This window comes from Achroia grisella, unplaced genomic scaffold (assembly GCF_030625045.1).
Source record: "Achroia grisella isolate CSIRO2021 unplaced genomic scaffold, CSIRO_AGI_Agris_v1 utg170, whole genome shotgun sequence".
NCBI lineage: Eukaryota > Metazoa > Arthropoda > Insecta > Lepidoptera > Pyralidae > Achroia > Achroia grisella.
The window spans coordinates 407,180-428,392 of NW_026712672.1; the positions used below are offsets into that span (position 1 = coordinate 407,180).

General features: G+C 34.9%; 1 protein-coding gene across 1 annotated transcript; it reads right to left on the minus strand.

Annotated features, from left to right (window-relative positions):
• Positions 1-8,004: 8,004 nt before the first annotated feature.
• On the minus strand, positions 8,005-20,768 carry LOC131841431 (uncharacterized). Its single transcript, XM_059189748.1, has 13 exons — positions 20,583-20,768; positions 20,307-20,513; positions 19,557-19,778; positions 18,895-19,011; positions 18,037-18,165; positions 17,332-17,436; positions 16,339-17,098; positions 15,764-15,851; positions 15,438-15,528; positions 10,342-11,791; positions 9,828-9,884; positions 9,689-9,718; positions 8,005-9,585 (listed from the first exon to the last, which is right to left on the minus strand). The coding sequence occupies exons 1-13, from the start codon at positions 20,613-20,615 to the stop codon at positions 8,060-8,062; spliced, it is 4,815 nt and encodes a 1,604-aa protein (XP_059045731.1). The 5' UTR covers positions 20,616-20,768; the 3' UTR covers positions 8,005-8,059.
• Positions 20,769-21,213: the final 445 nt, after the last annotated feature.

The window sequence follows — 21,213 nt, forward strand, 5'->3', positions numbered from 1 at the left end:
ATAAATTTAATATACGTATTTTCGAACAGTATTTTTAATCTACTAGCATCATTAGGCAAGTTAATTGGCTGTTGCCAAAATTAACAGTAACCCTGATGTTACTTACCACAACGCAGATCCGTGGCAGAGCATAATGCATCGAAGTCCTGTATAGTCTTCACACGGCCTTCAAATGTCTTCGGAGGGGACTCGGCACGTTTGAATGAAATGAAGTTATATTTCTTTAGGAAACTGCCTAGAGCGTCACGTTGCGGTGGTTCAGAAAATTGTATCTGTAAATAACAAATAAATTATAACTCAGGAAAATTCACACTACGATATCTAATCCCAAGCTAACCAGTGCTTTGTATTTCAAATACTTAAATAAATTTCTGTTTTTTTTCTTTCTAATACATATATAAATACACCCAGACCAATTCAAACAATCATACTTATGAATACACATGTATTTTTGACCGTACGAGGAATCGAAGCTTCGACGTGTACTATAGTGATTTAGCACACGTCGAAGCTTCGATTCCTCGTTCCTTCGTTCCTCATTAATCTAGGCTAACCTAATGCAATACAAATTTAATTCACCTTCTTTGTAGTGCCGTGGGAGGGACGTTGCTTAGGCTAAATGAGGTATCAATACTCAATAGTCCCAATTAAGGAATTAAACTGTTTCCAGATTTTAGACACAACATAAGACATCAGTGGTCCGATTTGACATAACCATCTGTTAGTTTGAAACATAGTTAATATTTCTGATTTCGCGGTATTACATTAGTGTCCAGTCTTATGTTTGAAGAAGAAGAAGGCGAGTCATTCATAGAATACATAATTCTATAAAAAATCTGTCATGTCACTATATGAGAAGTGTAACCGATGTGGTAGAATAAAAAAATTATAAATGCACGAGACTAAATCGAGTAATCGATCTCGTCACCGATGTCGATTCTCAATTTTTCTACAACTAATTTCTCAGTCAACGTGATAAGCTCGTCTGGTACCGCTTGCCATACCTACATAAGACAATTAACATTATACAAATAATTGTATCCATATATCTGAACTCTATATGCCGAAACCCTATGACAATATCAATAAAGCTGAAGTACTTGCCGATCCATTAATCCATACTGAACGGATCCCGTAACCGCAACGTTCATATGAGTGGTATTTGTATGCCACTGCAATATGAAAAGCTGACGGTTCAGCCGATGGAAAGCTATATACTGATCTAAATTTTTTTTTATTACGAACATATTTTCCGTAGAATGTTACTAAGTTTCATGAGAACATTATCGCTGTTTGAGATGTTACATTATTTTGTTTACGCGCTCTGTGAAGTTGATATTAAATAGGTATTTTTTTATTCAACTGCAATGACAACACGGTCCACTGTTGTCTTTACATTACGACGAATTTAACACGCGTCGCCACGTGAACGGCACCACAGTAGTGTTGCCAACCACAAATTTGAAAAATAAGCACCATCATCCTATTATTCTCCACTGGTAACTGACCATGTGTACTGTTATCGTAGGCAGATGCATTTCATCGTCATTCACTACAAGAAAAATTCTCCTCAAACGTTGCTCTTCCTGACGTCAAAGATGTTAGGTTTCCATACCTTGTAATGTCATTGTTTTATCTAATGACGGCCTCGATGGTCTAGCAGTTTAGCACACTGCTTTACCTCCGATGTTAGCGGGTTCAATTCCTCGCACGGTTCAACATTTGTATTCAGGAGTATGATTGTTTGTATCGTTCTAGGTGTTTTCTACGTACAATAAGTATTAAAAAAATCAAAGTATTTATATCAGATGTGTAGTACCCATAACACAAGGTCTGTTTAACTTGGGAGGAGATGATGTGAATCGTCTAGATATATTGTATCTGCTTAACGACTGAATGGTGAGTTGAGACAGAGATACCCACGCAAACAACTTTAGACAAATTCTACATCGCTAAAAATCTTAGAAAAAGTAAAATTTTGGTACTTATATTTTGATTAATGAACTAAATTTCTCAACATTCAGCTGATTACTATAACAGTCTTACCTCTACTCGCACATTGACCCGAATTGATTAAATTAAGAAAAGAATTACATTTTAGATAAAGATTTTTTATTATACATACCTTGATCATCATACGCTGCAATTCCTCATGTACAGCTTGCTGCAGTTGTGGTTTCAACTCGAGATCTTTTGGTTTCGGTTGCGGGGTCTCTGAAGGCTTCTCCACTGTTGTACGTTCTGGTAATATAACATTTGGGCATTAATTCAAAATTAATTATCATGAGTTATTCTAGAGAATTGTGTTCGGAGAAGGCAATAAAACTCAGCTCCGATGTATAAAGTTTAAAACGATATTTTAAAATATAATTATTTGTTAAATGTGTAAGTTAAATATTAAATTAAATTAATTAGAATAATTGTTAAAAAATGCATTATTTTGATTTAAAAACTAAACTATTGATTTTCATCAATGACGACCTCGGTGGTCTAGCGGTCTAGCACTCCGCTTTACGACCGATGGTCGCGGCTTCCTCGCACGGCACAAACATTTGTATTCATGAGTATGATTGTTTGTATCGGTCTGGGTATTTTCTATGTATGATATGTATGTATTTACGAAAAAAAAAAATTATCTATGTATTTGTATCAGTTATCTAGTATCCATAGTAGTCGAGTTAAGCTAGCTAAAGCTACACAAGCTTTAGCTAGCTTAACTCGACTACTTACTTACAACTTACAACTTGAGTCTAGATGGCGCTGTGTGAATTGTTCTGAGATTATTATTATTTTCATGTAATTTCTATGGCACCAATTTTAGAGTACATTTAGGTAGGTAGTTTTCCAAAGATTACAAAACTGATAAATTGGTTAAAAATATGGTTTATTGGCTCTTCGAAATGCTAAACGAGAATCCAAGGTTTTAAAAATAATATTTTATTTTATTTATTAAAACTTTAATGCACAAATACAAAAATAAAGGTGCATATGCCGGACTTAACACGATAAGGCATTTTCTCTCAGTCGACCATAGGGCAAACAGAGATTAGTGGGTGGTGCTTTTAAGTAAATAACATGAAATGAAAAATAAATTTTATTTAACACTTAATAAACACTTTTCTAAATATAATTTACATACCTGCTGCCTTAACTGGGGGCTCATTGGCATCAGGATCGGGTTTTATAACTATTTCCTCTGTTGCAACCGTTGCCACTTTAGATGGTGGCACCACGGCACGTTGAGGCTTTGGTTCTGTTAAAACGTTGTAACTTTTATGACCACACAAATAGTCAAAACCAAATAAAAAGTCAAAAGAAAATTTGTAAATATTAGAAACAATATATCAACCACAACACATTTTTCTCAATTATGCCAACTTTTATTTATTAAGGTTTTGTGGTAGACCTGCAGCACTGCGATCTTCACAAATCTATTGGGCTCGCCCTTTTGCCCTTTTCGCCCTTTTCAAATTTCGCTACCTAGACCCGTCACGGACAATAAGTGTCGTAAAGAGCCTGACAGTGTAAAACGGGGTTGTAAAAAAGATAACAGGGTTTTACCTGGGGGTTTGACTTGTGGGTTGTTCAGAGCTGGTTCAGGCTGTTCTATCTTTACTTTTGTTACAGCCACCGGTTGCACCTTTGGTTTTGCGACTTCGGGACCCTGCGGCGTTGGTTTTGCAACCATTGGACGTTGAGGCTTTGGTTTTGCGACTACTGCACGCTGAGATTTTGGTTTTTCGACTATTGGACGCTGAGGCTTTGGTTTACAGACGACTGGCCGCTGAGAGTTTGGTTTTGCGATAACTGGACGCTGGGGCCTTGGTTTTGCGACTACTGGTTCTGTGATGAACAAAACATACATTAAAATTTACTGTAAATTTAATACATTTTAAAGATAGTAATGTGGACTAAAACCCCCATTGTTAACAATGTACCATATCAGGTTGACCTCCACGCGGTGCACCCTAGACTAACTGACCTGACCTCATGCTCATCCTATCATCCATCACTGTTGCCCCGTCAGTGTAAGGCCCCGGTAACGCAAGCGGGTGCATAACTCCATAATCATCATTAAGATCCTCATTACTTGCCTAGTGATGTAACCGGAGCGGGGCCTGGTCTCATGAACTTTCTTGCAACCGGTTGCTGCAGTCTAGGTCTTGGGCCTACAGGTTGAGGCGTTCTTGATTCTGTTAAGTATAAAATCTTTACATAGTATTGAACAAAGTCGCCGTTGCTGTCCGTTCGGTCATAGCATTTAAATTACTTAAAGGATTTTAATGCAGCAATAGATAGAGTGATTCAAGAGGAAGATCCATATGTATGATATATGCATGTTATAGTATAGAACAGAAATTCGAAGATTTGTAATGCATCTGTGCGGAACTGGGATGATATACTTAAAAAATAGAATACATTATATGTTCCATGATGGAAATTTGTGTGAAGACTATGATTTATTAAGTTTAATTGATCATAATATGGGGTACAAAATGAGGTCCTAATGGTATGTAATTTGACAAAATGTTACAAAAATTAAGAACCCTCCTAGAAGTGAGGCAATGGTCCTAGATTTCTCCGACGGCTTGTTATTTAAGTTACACTTTGTACAGTGTGACTTTCTATAATTCTCCCTAAATGTGTAAACTATTTTTTCCTAAGAGGAAGAAGGCCGTCGGAGTCGTTGGCTGGACGGTTTGATACAAGGATTTATGTAGTTTCCTTTCTTCTGCACCTATGAATTTATAACTTAAATAAGTGAACATATTCCATACCCGTCGGTTTAATGTATTTCTTAACCGGTACCGGGGGTTTCACGAATCTCTTCTCTTCTGTATCTGGATGCTGAAATCTTTGCTTTAGCATTCCGGGAGGTCCTCTTTTTCCTGTAAGGTAATAAACAATATCCATATGGTAAACAAGGCCATCTGGTATAAACCTGGTATTTTATAGGTGTAGCTGCTTAACAAATTTTCAACAGCTAGATAATAGACAATAAACAAATATACAGTAGAGACATATTGCATAGCGCTATTTAGTTCCAACGGACATTGTGATAACATATAATGAAATATAACTAATAATCTTACATTTGACAGAATTATAATTAATATTACAAAATAAATATAACCCTTAGAGATGAATTAATACAGTCCAAATTACTAAATATTAAGAATTAAAAAACACATTTCCCGTGCCATTATCAAACCCTGATCCACCATCAGCATCTGTAATAATCACCATCTAAAATACAATAAATTTACTAAGTTATCAAGAAGTTGGATTGGACGTGTTACAGTATCAAGCCCAGATTACAATTGATATCGTAGTGAGCATATTATACTGAATATTGATAACCTAAACATTATATATGGGAAGAATTTTTATAACCCTAAACTTGCTATAAAACTACCGAGAATAGTTTATGCGTCGACTGCAAAAATTGCTGAGAAAGATGTATGTGCCAAGCCGACTTTTGACGAAGTCCAATTCGGTCAAATTGATTTTTCAAAGAAAGTTAAAGGCGAGTCCGTTAAAGGCGCACTGGACAAGCGACTTCTAAGCTTACCGAATTTCGTAGAGAAAGCCTTACGGTATAGAATCAAGTGGCTTCAGTATCTAGCCTAATATTTTATTTACCAATTTTCGAATAACTGAAATCGTACGTTGTTGTTAATTCTCAATCTTAATGTATTAAGGAGCCCAATTTTCGATTATATATATTATTTCCCTTCAAAATCAAAGCCAAGAATTAAGATCTTCTGGATGGCATGTAGTTACAAGAGAACAGAAATAGAACACTGAAACATTCTTTTCTGCTACCAGATAATAGAAAACCTCCTAAAGGATGTGGATGATAAAAGTGGCGATAGACCCTCAGGAAAGAATATAAACCTGAAGAATAAAAGAACGAATGACTTATAAAATTAGCTGGAAAGTAAAAGATTAAATGGAGATATAGAAAATTGTAGTAGCAGCAAATAAAATAACAGGAATGACGCTGTTTTGTGGAATAAGACATTTTTAATACATTACATCTTATGCACATACAGACATATACCATACAGGTCCCTGTAATAATACCTTTTAAATACTGATGCTCATAAATGTGACTCCTCTTGTGAACAAGTGAAACGAGTCTGGAGATATTTCGAGTGATGTCAATACGCAGACAGGTGCAGATTTCCAAAAATTAATGACATACATGCATTATTGTTGAAGATGTTAAAAGAATTTACCAAGTACTATCCAATAGTTCTTAATGCTAATATTAAAATTAATTAACGGGATCCTGGAGCAGTGTTGTTAAACTCGCTTACAAATTAGTCAAAATATTATAAACAGATATTTTACGTAACTTAAATTACGTGGCTGCCGTAATAATTTTGGCAATATAAATTTGTATACTCACGATTTAGACATACGTAACGAAACGTGCTTGTATGCTTCTAAAATGAATATGTTATTATACAAACCAAATGATAAGAATGCAAAATACTGCAATATTGCAGTATTTTGCATTCTTCCACGCTGATTATTTCCCTAGTAGCTCAATGGTTGCCTCACGTATCTGTGGAAATGAAGATATTCTACATACCCGCGTAAAACTGGAAACATTGACAAATCCGCTCACATCCATGTTCTTTTTTTTAATATAACTAAATATAAAACAATTAAACATATTACTAACCTTGTAGGAGTTCTAAGTGATTCTTCTTTCACAGAGACACCAATTTCGAATGTTCCTGACGTTCTCAGTTGGTTTGGAATAAAGATCGACTTTCTCGACACTTGCTGCTGTATGTTGGCTACTGGAACTGTAAACTTGCTGACTGAAACTCTTAATTTTAAGTATGAGACATTGATAATCCAATATAAAAAATGTTATGACTAATAATTATACTAGCCAAACTGTTCTTCTTGCTGTTGAAATTGCAGAGCATTAGGCATAGTTGTAGAAGAGCAAGTAGATGGTGTTCGTGGTGTTATAAAGCAAATTCTCAGCATTCCATCAATAAGTCAGGTCCAATAGATTCTTAAAAACTTATAAGCTACAAAATTCTATTTGGAAAGATTAGCTTGGATCCGTAAATTTTTAATATTTTAAATTGTTTCTAAACGAATGAAATTATTCATTTGTCCATTGAAATGTGGAATAGAATTTCTGATTATATTTATTTATATGCATAATTAGTTATCTGCAAAGCTAACAATATCCTTTATAAGTATAATATTTAAAGTAAAATATAGCAAAATTTAATTTATATTTGATAAGTTGGTTGCCAGTTAAGAACATATTTATTTATATTGAAAAGATATCAAGGTACACGTCTTAAAAATAACTTTACGATGAAATTCTTCATTACTAAGCGGTCCTAAAATGTCTCCAATGAGAAGCTAGTCGCTAATGTAGTCTCTAACTCGAAAATGTAGTCGTAGTCCCGAGTTACTAGATCACATATATACGAATTATGAAGTAGCTCATAAATTATATTGTATTATTTCATTCATTCATAATTTAAGAGCTACGCTCTTGTCGGTGGAGCTCTTGCCACTTTCCGCGATCTTCCATCATGCTCTTTAATTCTTGATACGACACGACTCCCATTTTGTCCTCAATTTGTTTGTTTTATATACATAACTAAATTTTACTGCTCGTTTCTAAAAATATAAGCATGCTTCTAGCCTTTTTATTTTAAAGTGAACGTGCAGACCTTATTGTGTGCGCTGATATAATACGACGAACCGAATTATCAACAAGTGGTGATGACAAGATTGGTTTAGTTATTACTAAATGTGGGTCTACGATTTAATTGCTAATAATTTAATTTAAACAACACCGATTTCATCAACTTCGAAGAAATAGGGACTGAACCCATACTAAATACTGGAAACAATGACGTGTGACAAATTCTTAAAATTCCAAAAAAAATCATAAAATAACTCATACTTTATTAGCCACAAATCAAAACAGAAAATACTAACAATATAGATGAATCCTTAACATAATATTTAAACATATTTGAAACAAACTTCCTCACAACAAAATGATAACCTATGGGTTAATTTCACCCAAACATTCGACTTCATCTGAATCCGATTCAGTATCTAATTCCATATTAGCTACATCATAACTATCCATTTGTTCCGATTTGTATTTCTTTATGGTGTCCAACAATTTCTCTTTCGACATTTTTGGTTGGAAATAAGCAGTATGGGTAATAGTTGATCTGTCCCCTAGTAAGTAGTCTAAAGCAAATTTCATCTTAATAATCGTCTCGACAGATTCCATATCGATTTCCACTTCGAGTTGACTTTTATTTTTAAGTGAAATAAACTGTTTTGGTTTCCACATACTAAAGTTAAGATTTTTCACGCCTTGATTACTCTGTTTCAATCGTTTGGCAATTAGTGACATGCATTTGTTGGATTCAAAAGGAACGGTTACGTACATGGTGAAATATTTAGTGTTCCTATCATCGCCGCCAACTACTACAACTGGCTGTCGATTCAGCTTCCCTATATTGCGACTCAGCAACCACTTTTTTGATTCAGAGTTCGCTGGAATGACCCCAAAGTGATTTGGCGTACAAAACCCATATTTCTCGAAATCTGTTCTACTCCCACCTCCATCTTCATGGTATTTAAACATGTTGTATATGACCATGTCTTTTATTTTCCTTCCTTGTTGTAATGTTAGTGTCTTGCTTCCTTTGAGCTCTATTTTAATAATATTCGGGTCATTTTGATTGAGTGAGGGCATGGGAGAATTTGCAATAGCCGATCGTATATCTTCCTTAGATAACACTGATTGTTCAATTAAACCAGCGTCGAAGGCGTCTTTGTCTACGGCAGATGCTCTTAAAAGTACACTAACTTTATGTAATTCGTAGCTAAGCATCAATTTGTCTTGTTCAATAAGTCTGGCAGATGACGGTGGCATGTCGACATACAGTCTCGTACCTTTTATATTTAAGATCTTTTTAACTAACTTCCACTTACCTATGTTCAGTTTCTCTGTTTTACGATTCTGTAATTGGAGTTTAATAAAAGGTTCTTCGAAGCGATACCTAGAATGACCGGGCAACCAAATAGCAGCGCGTTCATACCACAACTCCTCGTTGGTATATACTAATACATTGAACCTCGTGAAGTCACTGAAATCTAATGTGAGAAGCCATTCTTTCGACTGGGGGTCACCTGTTATCAATTCGTAGCGATGATGACTCTGTAAACCTTTAAACATGAAATTAGGAGCCCAACCATCCGACGTTTCTGTTACGTTAAATATTTTGGACACAACAAATTGTTTTAATTTCTCCGTATCAGTATCAAACAGCGGCTCAAAATCGTCCTTGCACAGATATAAGTGAAATCCATCGTCTTCCTGTTCAATCGGCTTTATATCCTCGAAGCTTTGAACTGACGATTGGTAGACATACATTTGTTCCTGCGAAGCTGTATCAAATGTATAACCGGGAACCATGACGGTATTCACGTCATCAATTGGTGGTACCGGTAGGGGGCAAACATACTCCATGTTGATAGTTGGATTTGTAAATCCAACGTTCATATTCCAACCTGCACCTGTTTGAGATTCAAATATATGTATCATTGTTTATATCAATTTCTATACATGTTAATATTAAACCAAATAATAATTGATATTTATAATTATACTTACTGTACGTTTGGAAAGGCAATGAGGATGAATCTGAATCTGAAATTGACATTAATTATGAAATGTAATGAATTAACATTGAAACAAAACATTTTAACATAAATCAAAGGTAGAAATATAATTAATTGCATTGTTTTCTCACCTTTCAAGTTTAGGTCAGGAGAACGTCTAAAAGTCTTCGCAGGAATATCAGATGTTTCTGAAATTAACAAAGTTAAATTTAGTAAATTCTATGAAACCATATACTATGAGAAATTGCTATTTTATTAAAGTCAGCTTAAAATGTAAGTAATAATTACATGTACATTTTTTACGATTAGAATGGCGAACAACCTGGGCTATGGTTATATAAGTTATAGGCTCATATTATGAAAAGTGGTATAAATTCGCATACAAACATGAACAGCACAATGGCCATCTCGACAACCGCGGTATCTTAAGGGTTGCTGTGTAGAAGAACAATAACAACAACAAAACCACAATAAAACAATAAGTATTCGAACTTATCTTGCTAACAGTAAACTCCGAATATTTAGATAAGGTACAAAGCGTAATAAATTTTGATAAAATTGGGGACGTAACACTTGTAACTACTTTTTGTTGCGTAATTTTTATAAATGAAATCAACATGATACCGGTGGATTGCAAAATCTTACCTGGAGCTGAACGTTTCATGTTTCTGTAGTGAGGTTGTAATTTCGACATCACATCATTAAATAATTTATCTTCATCATGTCCAGCAAATTTACTATTAAACTTTATGACCATCTCTATAAAAGATACATCTTGGTCCCCAAACATATCATATAACTGTTTAAACAGGACATTTTTCAATTCTTCTGAAATTTGATGTTTCATCTCTTCACTATGTATGACATTAAAATGTTTCTGTATAATTGTATTACAAAGTTCATCGCATGCCTTATCCCTTTTGACCTTTATTGCAGCATCTAAAATTGTCCACTTTTTAACATTGCCCGTTTTCCATTCTCTTTCTCGACTTGATGTGTGATATTCATCGGAGTGATGAGAACTTGGGCGTTCTTCGTGTCTTGAGTGACGATCCTCCTGACGAGGATCGTGGAAATCCCGGCGTGGCTCCTCATCACGGCGGAATTGCCTCTCGTCCCTATGTTCATCATCTCGGCGACGTTCTTCAGGAATCGCTCTCCTGCGATCATGTCTCCGCAATTCATCTGTTTTCTTAGCAAATTCGACGGCTCTTTTGTAAACGTCGTCAAGTTCTTGGTCAAATTTTTCCTGTCTTTTTGTATAGTCTTCCATTCTCTCCTCAGGGCGCCGAGGTAATTCTTGTCTTCTCAATTCATCACGGTGTGGTTCACGCTCCGAACGCGGTGGCAATTCGCGATAATCATCCCTATCACTACGATGCTTTTGATCGTGAATCTCTTGCGGACGGAAGTTTTCACGTGGACTAAATTTGGATTGATCTCTCTTAGGGAATCTCTCTTCTTCAATCTTAAAGGGCCGAACTGGGGAATCCTGTCTATGACCTGAACGGAGCGGTTCTCGCAGTCCTACATCCCGGCGCGATCGGCTTGAATCATCTCCAAATGGTTCAATCTGTGGGCGTCTGTCTCGATGAGAGTCTTCATTCTTTTGGAGAAAAGTAGATCGCTCCCAAACCATAGGTTTGGTGGGTTCATTTTTATCGTGAAAGTCAGGTCTTCTGGATCTTGAATATTTATCTTCTTCGTGTAAATTTTGTCCCGGCCAAATGGGCGGGGGTGGCGCTTCTACAGGGCTTCTGCGTTTTTCTAGTGCCCACGAGCGACGTGGGGATCGAGGCGATGGTGAATGACGTCTGTAACGATCTCTAAGCGGAGAACGTTCACGGCGAGAAGGCGATCGCGATTTTCGAGGCGACGGTTGCCGTTTCATATCAACTCCATGATCGGGCAACCGGTCGGTCCCTCTAGACATCCTCTCTCTTCTATCTTCTTCTAATTTCTTCAGTGGAAAGGAAAGTTTTTCTCTGTCTTGCCACGAAGAGTGTTCTCCTTGACGTCCCCCAGGTATTGGATACTGAACATTCTCGCGAACATTTGGACGATAACCACCTGAGTACATAGCTTGATTTGGTGCCTGGAAATTGAAATGTTATTTGCAAACACAATTATATCATTGAAGAAAGAAATTAATCTTTCTATATTGTCATATTAGTAATCAAAATTTGCCAGTATATAAATAGTTAGAATATTTCTATTCTAATAACGATGCTATAAATAAAAAAATGTAAAGCAAACACAATTGTCGTCTGTACGCCCTAGATTTTTTTTATAAGTATATTAACATTATCATTAATATCCACGTTACCTTTTAGAATACGTGCATTACATTACGGTATTCTATTTCGTGTCCATCTTATAATTTTAGAGGTACACGAATACATCTGTAGTAAAATAGATTTGTAGCAAATTGAATAGTGTATTTCCCGTATTGTTCAGAAATGCATCAAAATTAAACCAATACTGAAGCACCAGTGTTCTTGATTAATGTTAATCTGTATTAAACACAGTAAACATGAACCGTCTTCAATATACAGAAAAATCAGATGAGTCTATGTCGACGAAATCAAAGGTTCGCGCGCTGCGCTTGTTCAATCCAATTATTACATTGTATAACGGTCCTCTTGACATAAAGTTTTATAGAATACAAATCAGTTTAGTAAAGTAGTTTTGAAGTTATTGCAACACAATGTTGACCATCCATATTTGTTTTAGCATTCATAAAATGTGAAAAAATGTGTGTGTTTCCCTTTTTTAAATATGTTGATTTACATTAATTCGGTATATGGCTCCTATTAGATCATTTATTTTTACATATATTTTTTTATTTATTGTGTATATTTTTGCTCGGTGAGACAAATTATATTCTTGAAAACACTCGGTATTTAATAGTATCAAGAAACCTGTAAACCCGTAACAATATGAACACAACAGACTATTATAGTATATATTATACATATAATAATCTGTAAATTTGTGTATATTATCATAATGTAAGTATCCACAGTTTTTATGTGTTGTAGTAATAGTAATATAAAGGATTTATAGTCAATATTTTTTTTTAATACCACCACACTTATAGATTGGCTTAGATCATATTTGGAGTAGACAAATCCATACACATGGTTTATGGTTGTACATATAATATGTATTAAACAATACTTTTCTATTCTATTCGTGTATTTTCGGTTCTATTTTTATTTCATAAGCTGATGTTAATTTAGTGCTTCGCATTATTGATATCAGATGCTTTTATATTTTTGGTAGACCATAAAGATTGCTGAAACTTGCGATGTCACTCTCAAATTTGTCAATAATAAAGTCTATGTATGTTGTTTTATGTTACAATTTTATTTCACAGTACATTATTTTATGCACTAATGAGCAAAAATATATAGTGGTTCACTGACTTTCTTCAAATAAGAGCACTATGTACCATGTCCTTCATTTACTATTATTTCTGTTTCATCGAGTCAACATATAATGTAGAAGTTAATTGATATAACGGATTAAGATATATGTACCCTAGAAATATACATCTCTTATCCGACCACAGCCACACAGTTAACCCTAGTTTAGAAGCCAGTATTACACATAATGTAAATCTGATTTATACTATAAAATCCATTATTGATATCTACAGTTGAATCCTACTGCATATCACGTCAGTATTAGATGAGGAGTAAGCAATATTCTTGTTCTTCTCATGGAAATTGCTGAAGATCAGCAGAATTACCCTAACTTAAAGACTGTCGTTCGGCGAAGTGATCTTAGTTTCATTCTTAATGTGTATCGAAGTTTTTTAATCTGGAAATCAGTTTTCAATCAGCCTGCCTGGAAAGAAGAAACTCTGGCAATGAATTCCAATCCAATGAAATTGAGTAGCACCGTTTAACACCTTTTTGTATTCTTAAAATAAAAAAAATCAACGAAAGAACTAATCAAAATAGATATTGATTAATATTGGTTTCATCTTGTTACGTTTCAAAATAACAATACTAAAATGTATTGAAATAGAAATTAAGATTAGGCTCCATAGATGACCTGCAGGCCTCTAAAGTTTTCAAAATTGTAAGTTGCTCTTCCACATAGTCTATGACATCTGGTTATGTATGTAAAATTATACACACCACATCGATGTGAGACTCAACACTTTGATTTTTATACATTAATTAATTGGCGTATATATTTAAATAAAGTATCCAGCCAGTACAATGGCCATATGTTCTCTTCTTAGCGTTTCTTTTGTTCTTTTTCTTTCTAATAATAATTTCTTACTCACATTGACAGAATATAATCCATTATTGATTAATTATTCATTCTCACTTAAAACAAAATCCTCCTTTCTGTAATAAATGTAGAAGAATCTAGTGTCGAATAATTAATTGTCAATATGCCATGGTAGACACTGTACTAGAAGATAGCTTAATACAAAAATAAAATAGTACGTTCACGATAGGTTCGTCCTATGCCACGTTGAATTGAAAATATACTCATGACAATGTTCATCATGAAATCTAAAGTTTTCAATGCCATATTACTTGTTCTATCTGGACTTGTTTTATATACAGCCGTGAGTATAGATAGATTCTCAAATTGTAGTTTTAGTCTAAACCTAGCATGTTTTCTCTTCCAGCTTATTCCATTTGTAACCAATTTTTTTTTTAACTTTCAGGGTGTACATATATACATCATATATTTTGGAAATGGCGAGAGTTTTTTTAAACGACTGCATTTGTTTCTTATAATTTGAAAACCAGCGCCGCACAGGAGCATCATGTCGGCATTCGTTGAACCAAAAGGACCCCTTTTTGGCCGCCTTTAATTAAATATCCTTTAAATGTATTTTCTATTTCAATTGTAGCAATAAACGATTCTTATTTTTATATTACTCTCTAAAAATTCACAAATTTCATAAATATCTTCCTGCCTCTTTTATCTAATTTTAGCTTTATGAAGGTTAAATATTCGAGGTGAAGCTAGTTCGCAGACGATAATGCTATATTTGCATCCCTTTGGTAATCCTCGTCTTTTCAAAACATGTATGATCAAGTTGTGGATATGATATACAATTTCAGTTAACCGTAGGTTGCTATCTTCTCTTAGAAGGATATTACTCCATTACCATTACATACTGAACTTAATACCCATTCTGTTCAAATTATATTTTAAAACGTTATGAGTGTCCTTCCCAACATATAGCCGAAAAATATGTTTTTAACAATTTACCTCTAAGAATATAAGAATGAATATCCTAGGTATCCTGACATATAAAACGCCGGCAATATGTAGCCAAATCATACCTTATAGCCGTATGATTGCCAATGGTAATGCTGCTTACAATTTAGCTAAGAAATGCGAAAATCCAAGCTAGCCTTTGATGATCCATGAATATTTGACACTTACATATTACTTAAGAATGTGGCAGCGTTTGATAGTAATCAACAACAATTATATTACACACTCTTACGATAAAATTTTACGCATACTTTATTTCGTCGTATTAATTTATTTGAAGATCTCCATGTAATCTTGTATATTGATATACATACATAATACCACTGTAGTATATTCAGTTATATAAAAAATATACATGACGACAAAAAGTTTCAATTCAATGAAATCATTCGGCAACCTATTATATTGTCTAGTCAAAGGTATATGTATAACATATACTATAGTCATAGTATGTTATCATAAGTTATATTAACATATCAACTAACCTGTGAATCTGGTTCGTATGCTGGCCTCACTTGTTTAGGCATCGAACGTGTGGCTTCTGACTTCTCAGAGTGAAGACGAGACGGCGAGTACCTTTTAATAATACATCTTTTCTTAAAGAGCACACATACTAGCAAAGAGGATAGACTTGATACTTTTCTTTGTGATAGATAAACTCAAAAATACTGTGCCAAATTACAAAAAAAATACGTTTATGTAAAGTTCTTTTTTGTAAATATTTTTCTGTACATAATAAAGAGTTATAACATGTAACATAAGTACACATCTGATTTAAGTATTATAAGTGTTAATAAAAATGAAAGTTTACATGATGCCGTGTCTGGAGTCTGGCTGCAGCCGCGGAGACTCCGCGCGGTGGCTCGAAGGACCAGCCCGCTCAGGCGGACGACGATCGCCTATAAACATATTAGATAGATATATTATGTATTTATTCACAAATTTCAAACACAGCATAATTAAGGTACAGATAAAATAAATACACAAATAACAGAAATGAGCTTTAATGCTGCAAAGGTGAATAGGCAATCAACTCACCATAATGCTCCAGATAAAAATGCATATAATATTGAAACAATAACAGAATGAGGCAGCAATGAGAGATTTATATACCAAGCTAATAGGTGATACCCGCATTACGAATCACGCATTGCTATTCCACAGGACTAAGCTACCATGCCTCATATCCTGGAATTTTACACTCTAATTTGAATTCTTGAACCGAAACACAATTTACAAAGCAAGCTGCATGGTGGCTGAAATAGGCGAGCCTGAGTTACCCACGCAGACAACTTTTTACAATCTACTTCTGGTATTATTGATAGTGCCAACAAAATGTTATAAAGTAACATTTGAGTTGCATAAGATTTATTATAAATATCGTACCTGGTGACATTCTTCTAGCAGATGGTGACATCCTTCTTCCAGATGGTGACATTCTTCTGCCAGATGGTGACATCCTTCTGCCAGAGGGCGACATCCTTCTGCCAGAGGGTGACATCCTCCTGCCAGATGGTGACATCCTTCTACCAGATGGCGACATTCTTCTACCAGAAGGTGACATCCTCCTGCCCGGTGGTGATACCCTTCTGCCAGGTGGTGATATACGTCTTCCAGATGGCGACATTCTCCTTCCAGGTGGCGAAAATCTTCTTTCAGATGGAGAAATCCTTCTGCCAGATGGCGAATTTCTCCTACCAGGTAGAATAGACCGTCTTCCTGGAGACAGTCTTCTCTCATCTGGACCGCCATGAGGTCTATCATCTTGTCCACCACGGGGTCTCCCATCTGGACCTAATAATCCATGTCTCCCATCTGGTCCACCACGGGGTCTCCCATCTGGACCTAATAGTCCAAGTCTCCCATCCGGACCACCACGGGGTCTCCCGTCAGGACCACTGTGGGGTCTACCATCTGGACCAACATGAGGTCTCCTATCTGATCCGCCATGGGGCCTTTCTGGAGACATTCCTCTAACCATCGGAGATCTCTGTGGTGAAAAACCACGCGTTTTCTCATACATATTACGCCCTTCCGGATTCTTCGGGCCACCTGGGTGTCTGTCTGAATATTTCCTCTCATCTTCATATTGAGATTTAAATGGAGGATTGTCTTTTGAGAATGGTTGAGGTTTTTGTTGTGGGCCCTGACAAACAAATTTTATTCTTTATTTTTAATGTTATATTTTATACCTAAAATGTATAAAATAATGATCAATTGAAAAAATCTACTATATAATATTTGTACTATATAGTAGATAGACTGAAGATAATAGATAATATACTATATATATATATATATATATACTAATAACAATTGATAGAACTATCAATTGGTATTAGTTAAAGTTGGTATAAGTTAAATTATATAAACTCATACTTGTTGCCAGGATGGTTGTCCTTGATTGGGATAGTTCTGTGGATGACCCTGCTGATTGGCAGAGTACTGATTCGGACCTTGGAAATTGTCTTTCATTATTGTTATCTGAAAAACAAATGTTTAGTAAACACCGGTGATCCATTCCATTGCCACCGGATTTTAACAATTGGTAAAAGATCTATTGTGGGTACTTGTCACAATGTCGACGTTAGTACAGTAGTCATATGATTAAAGCAGTTGCCATCTTGATCTCTCGATTTTTAGCAGTTACCATCGACTCTCACAACAAAAACAAAGCAAATTGTCAAAACATAATAATAATACCTTAACAATTCACACAATACCATCTAATCACAAGCTAAGCAGAGCTTTTATTACAGATAGATACTAGACAACAACTAACTAGACATTGCTACAAACAATTATACTTATAAATACAAAATGTTTGTAAAGTGCGAGCAATCGATCCTCCATCGGAAAGGAGGAAGTTGGAATATCAAGTAAAGCAATGTACTAAACCACTAGACTACTGAGACCGTCCATTATTAAGTAACATTAAAATGGCAACAATTGCCTGTCTATATACTTCCATTTGGCACATGCGTACCATTTTCAAATTTACTATTTTGTTAACATACAAAGAAAAAAGTTAGCACACATGTTCATCTTTAGTTAAATAACAAAAAGGATATGTGAAACACTTACTGATTTCTGTTGTTCAAAATTCTGATTTCCGGGGAACCGTCCAGACATGTTCTGGCGGTTTAAACTTTGATCCACGATCTCGACATTTCTCAGCACATGTGAACGCGCGTCCAGACGCCGGGGTTGTTGCTGTAAACAACTCTGGACTAGTCACATAGAGCCATCTAATCCCAAGCTAAATAGAGCTTATGTTATAGGTACAAGACGGACATAAACGCAAAGATACATTTTTTCTAAATACATAGATAATGTATGTAGAATATACTAAGACCAATATTAAAAATTATATTCATGAATACAAATGTTTGTATTGTGTGAGACTGGACTTACAGAGTCATCTAGTCCCAAGCTAATCAGACCTTATGTTATGGCTACTATACAACTGAAAATACATAGATATTTTTTTCTGTATATACAAACATAATATACCATATATAGAAAACACACCCATCAAAAAAAACATCATATTGATGAATACTAATATTTGTACTGTGCAAGGAATAAAACCCGCGACCAACAAAAGTAAGGCGGCGTGGTAAACCGCTAGACGACCGAGGTCGTCAGATCAGTGAGAATGACAATAATAACCATGGACTATTTATTTAGTCCTTTAGTCACAAGGTAAGCCTTGTATTATGAGTACTAAACAACTGATAGAAATGCTTAAATATATATTTTTTTGTAAATACACAGATGATACATTATATAGACAACACTCAGACTAATACAAACAATCATATTCATGAATACAAATATTTGTATTGTGCGCAGAATCGAACCCGCATCTGAAGGAAGGTGGAGTGCTAAATGGTGAAGCCATCAAATTATAAATAGATTATATTTTAAGTAGGAACATACAGGATCAGGCATCAATGCTTTTGTAGCCACCGGTCTCACACCTCCAGAGAAGACAGGTTCTTGCACGGGCAACCTATTCAAGAATGGCTGCACAGTTCTTTGTCCCTGAGCTTGTTGCTGGAATAGAACAGTTAAATATGATTTGCAGAACTTCAAACATCAACATCATCATCATCAGTCCTCTGCTGGACATAGGCCTCATAAAAATCAAAGTAATTTGAGAACTTGAATTTCACAGTGCATTTTGAGCCTGTTTTGATATAATATAATTTTAGATTTGTTTAAATGTAAATGGAATAGTAAGTAAATGGCATACCTAAGGGTAAATTATAACCATACTATATACTTGAACATCACTATGAGCATCACATTATTACATGAAACTCCCCAAACCACAGAGGAATCATGCTATTTAATTAAATGGTCAAGAAAGCTGCATTATGGGATGTTTATTCTTGTCTATGAGGACAAAAAAAAATATTGATACACAAATCTTTAATCAATGGTCAACATATTGCCAAAATTATTTCTCAGTATGGGAATTTTTACCACCAAAAATGTCAGCCCATTGTGGAGAATTCACCAATGGTTTCCAAAAAGCACATGGACATTGACCTAACATGGTGCACTATTAGTAAGTGACATACTACAGTTATATATACCTGTTGCTGTCCATAACCAGGGTTTAGTGTTGATTGCTGGTAATTGAAGTTGTTCCCTGCATTTGGAATCTGTTGATTTTGTGCCCATTGGTTGCCAGCCCAGGGTTGTACTGATCGTCCTGGTTCTGGTCGGTCGTAATCAGTCATGTGATTGGAGAACTCATTTCGTGCAGAAAAATTGTTACCCCTTTGTTCAAATGTAGGTTGTGAATTGTTTATGGGCTGAAAAAAAAAAAGAATCATTGTAAAAACTATTTTTAAATAAAATGCATAAAATAAGAGTTTCTTAAGCCATATATTTAATACATTGTATTGGACATTCAGATAGATAGATGAAAGGAGAATAAATAAGAACACATCCTGAATTTGAATTAAAGCAAATGCAGGAAGGGGATGCTCTAGGTACACAAACATTTTTTTAGAAATTATGTTAAATTAATATTTGAGATGGCAATCTCAAATATTATAGCCTAGTGATTTACCACCATAAATAATATTCAAAAGGTAGCAAGTAGTAATTTAGCGGAGACATAAATCTTGATATCAATATTCCTGACTGTGTCTTTGGTTACTGAAACTCAAATTTCAAACTAAAAAAGCATCCAATAGACATGGGTAAACTTGTATCTGCCACATTGGATTCAGTGTATCCTATATCCCTAGATCATTTTTAATTTGAATACATTTCATTGCAAGGTACAGCATAAAGGTACTTATTATTACATATTATCTTAAGGATTAACAACTTACTGTTTTGCCCATGGGCACTACCCTCAAAGCTTGGCCGCCCACCCTATATCCATTTAAACATTTCATTAAATTAGCGCCTTCCGCTTCGTCAGCCACGCCAATTCTGATTTTCTTAAACCCATCTTCGTCAGTAACTAAATTATCCAAAATGTAGTCCCCTAGATTACATTCTCGCCTGACAATAACTTTCACGTCATGATATTTTGTCTGTAAATAAAGTTTATTGTTAAATTTTATTGAAGAAATTAAAAAAAATTAAACTATAAATACACTTACAGTCAGAGGTAAGCCATGAATTGTGAGCATCATCTTGACTGCACAGTTCTATTACAAAAGAAATTTCTGAAATGTATGAAACATTACATAAAAGAAAATTATATTATCTTTATTTCTAAATTTAATTGATCTTTCTAAAACGAAATACAATATCAAAATTCACTGTTATATTCTATAATCCACTGATAGATAAGTATAGAATGCAAAGAATATACTACTCAAATAGAATGAAAGGAAGACCGAATGATCGAAGAATGATAAACTGTTGAGTTGATGATAAATGTGTCAAATCGAGTTAACTCGACTTATGCTGAGTTCGAGTTAACTCGAGAGGATTTCTCTAACTCGAGTTGGGAGAATTCAACCGGCAAATGAATGAATCAAGTGAAAGAGCGAGAGCGTGATTCGGTTGTTGGATTCGTGCCTTAGTAGGTACAACCGTAGACAGAGAAAGCAAAACTTAGTGAACGCAGTATATTGTCTGAGCAGTGAGCAACCGTCCTTGCATTGATTGCATCGACCGAATGGAACCAACTACAATGACATGTAGTTTTCCGATCATATCATGTCATACTATTTTCACTCGAAACGCCGGGAATTAAGAGGAATTCTCTTGTTTGGAACATTTTCG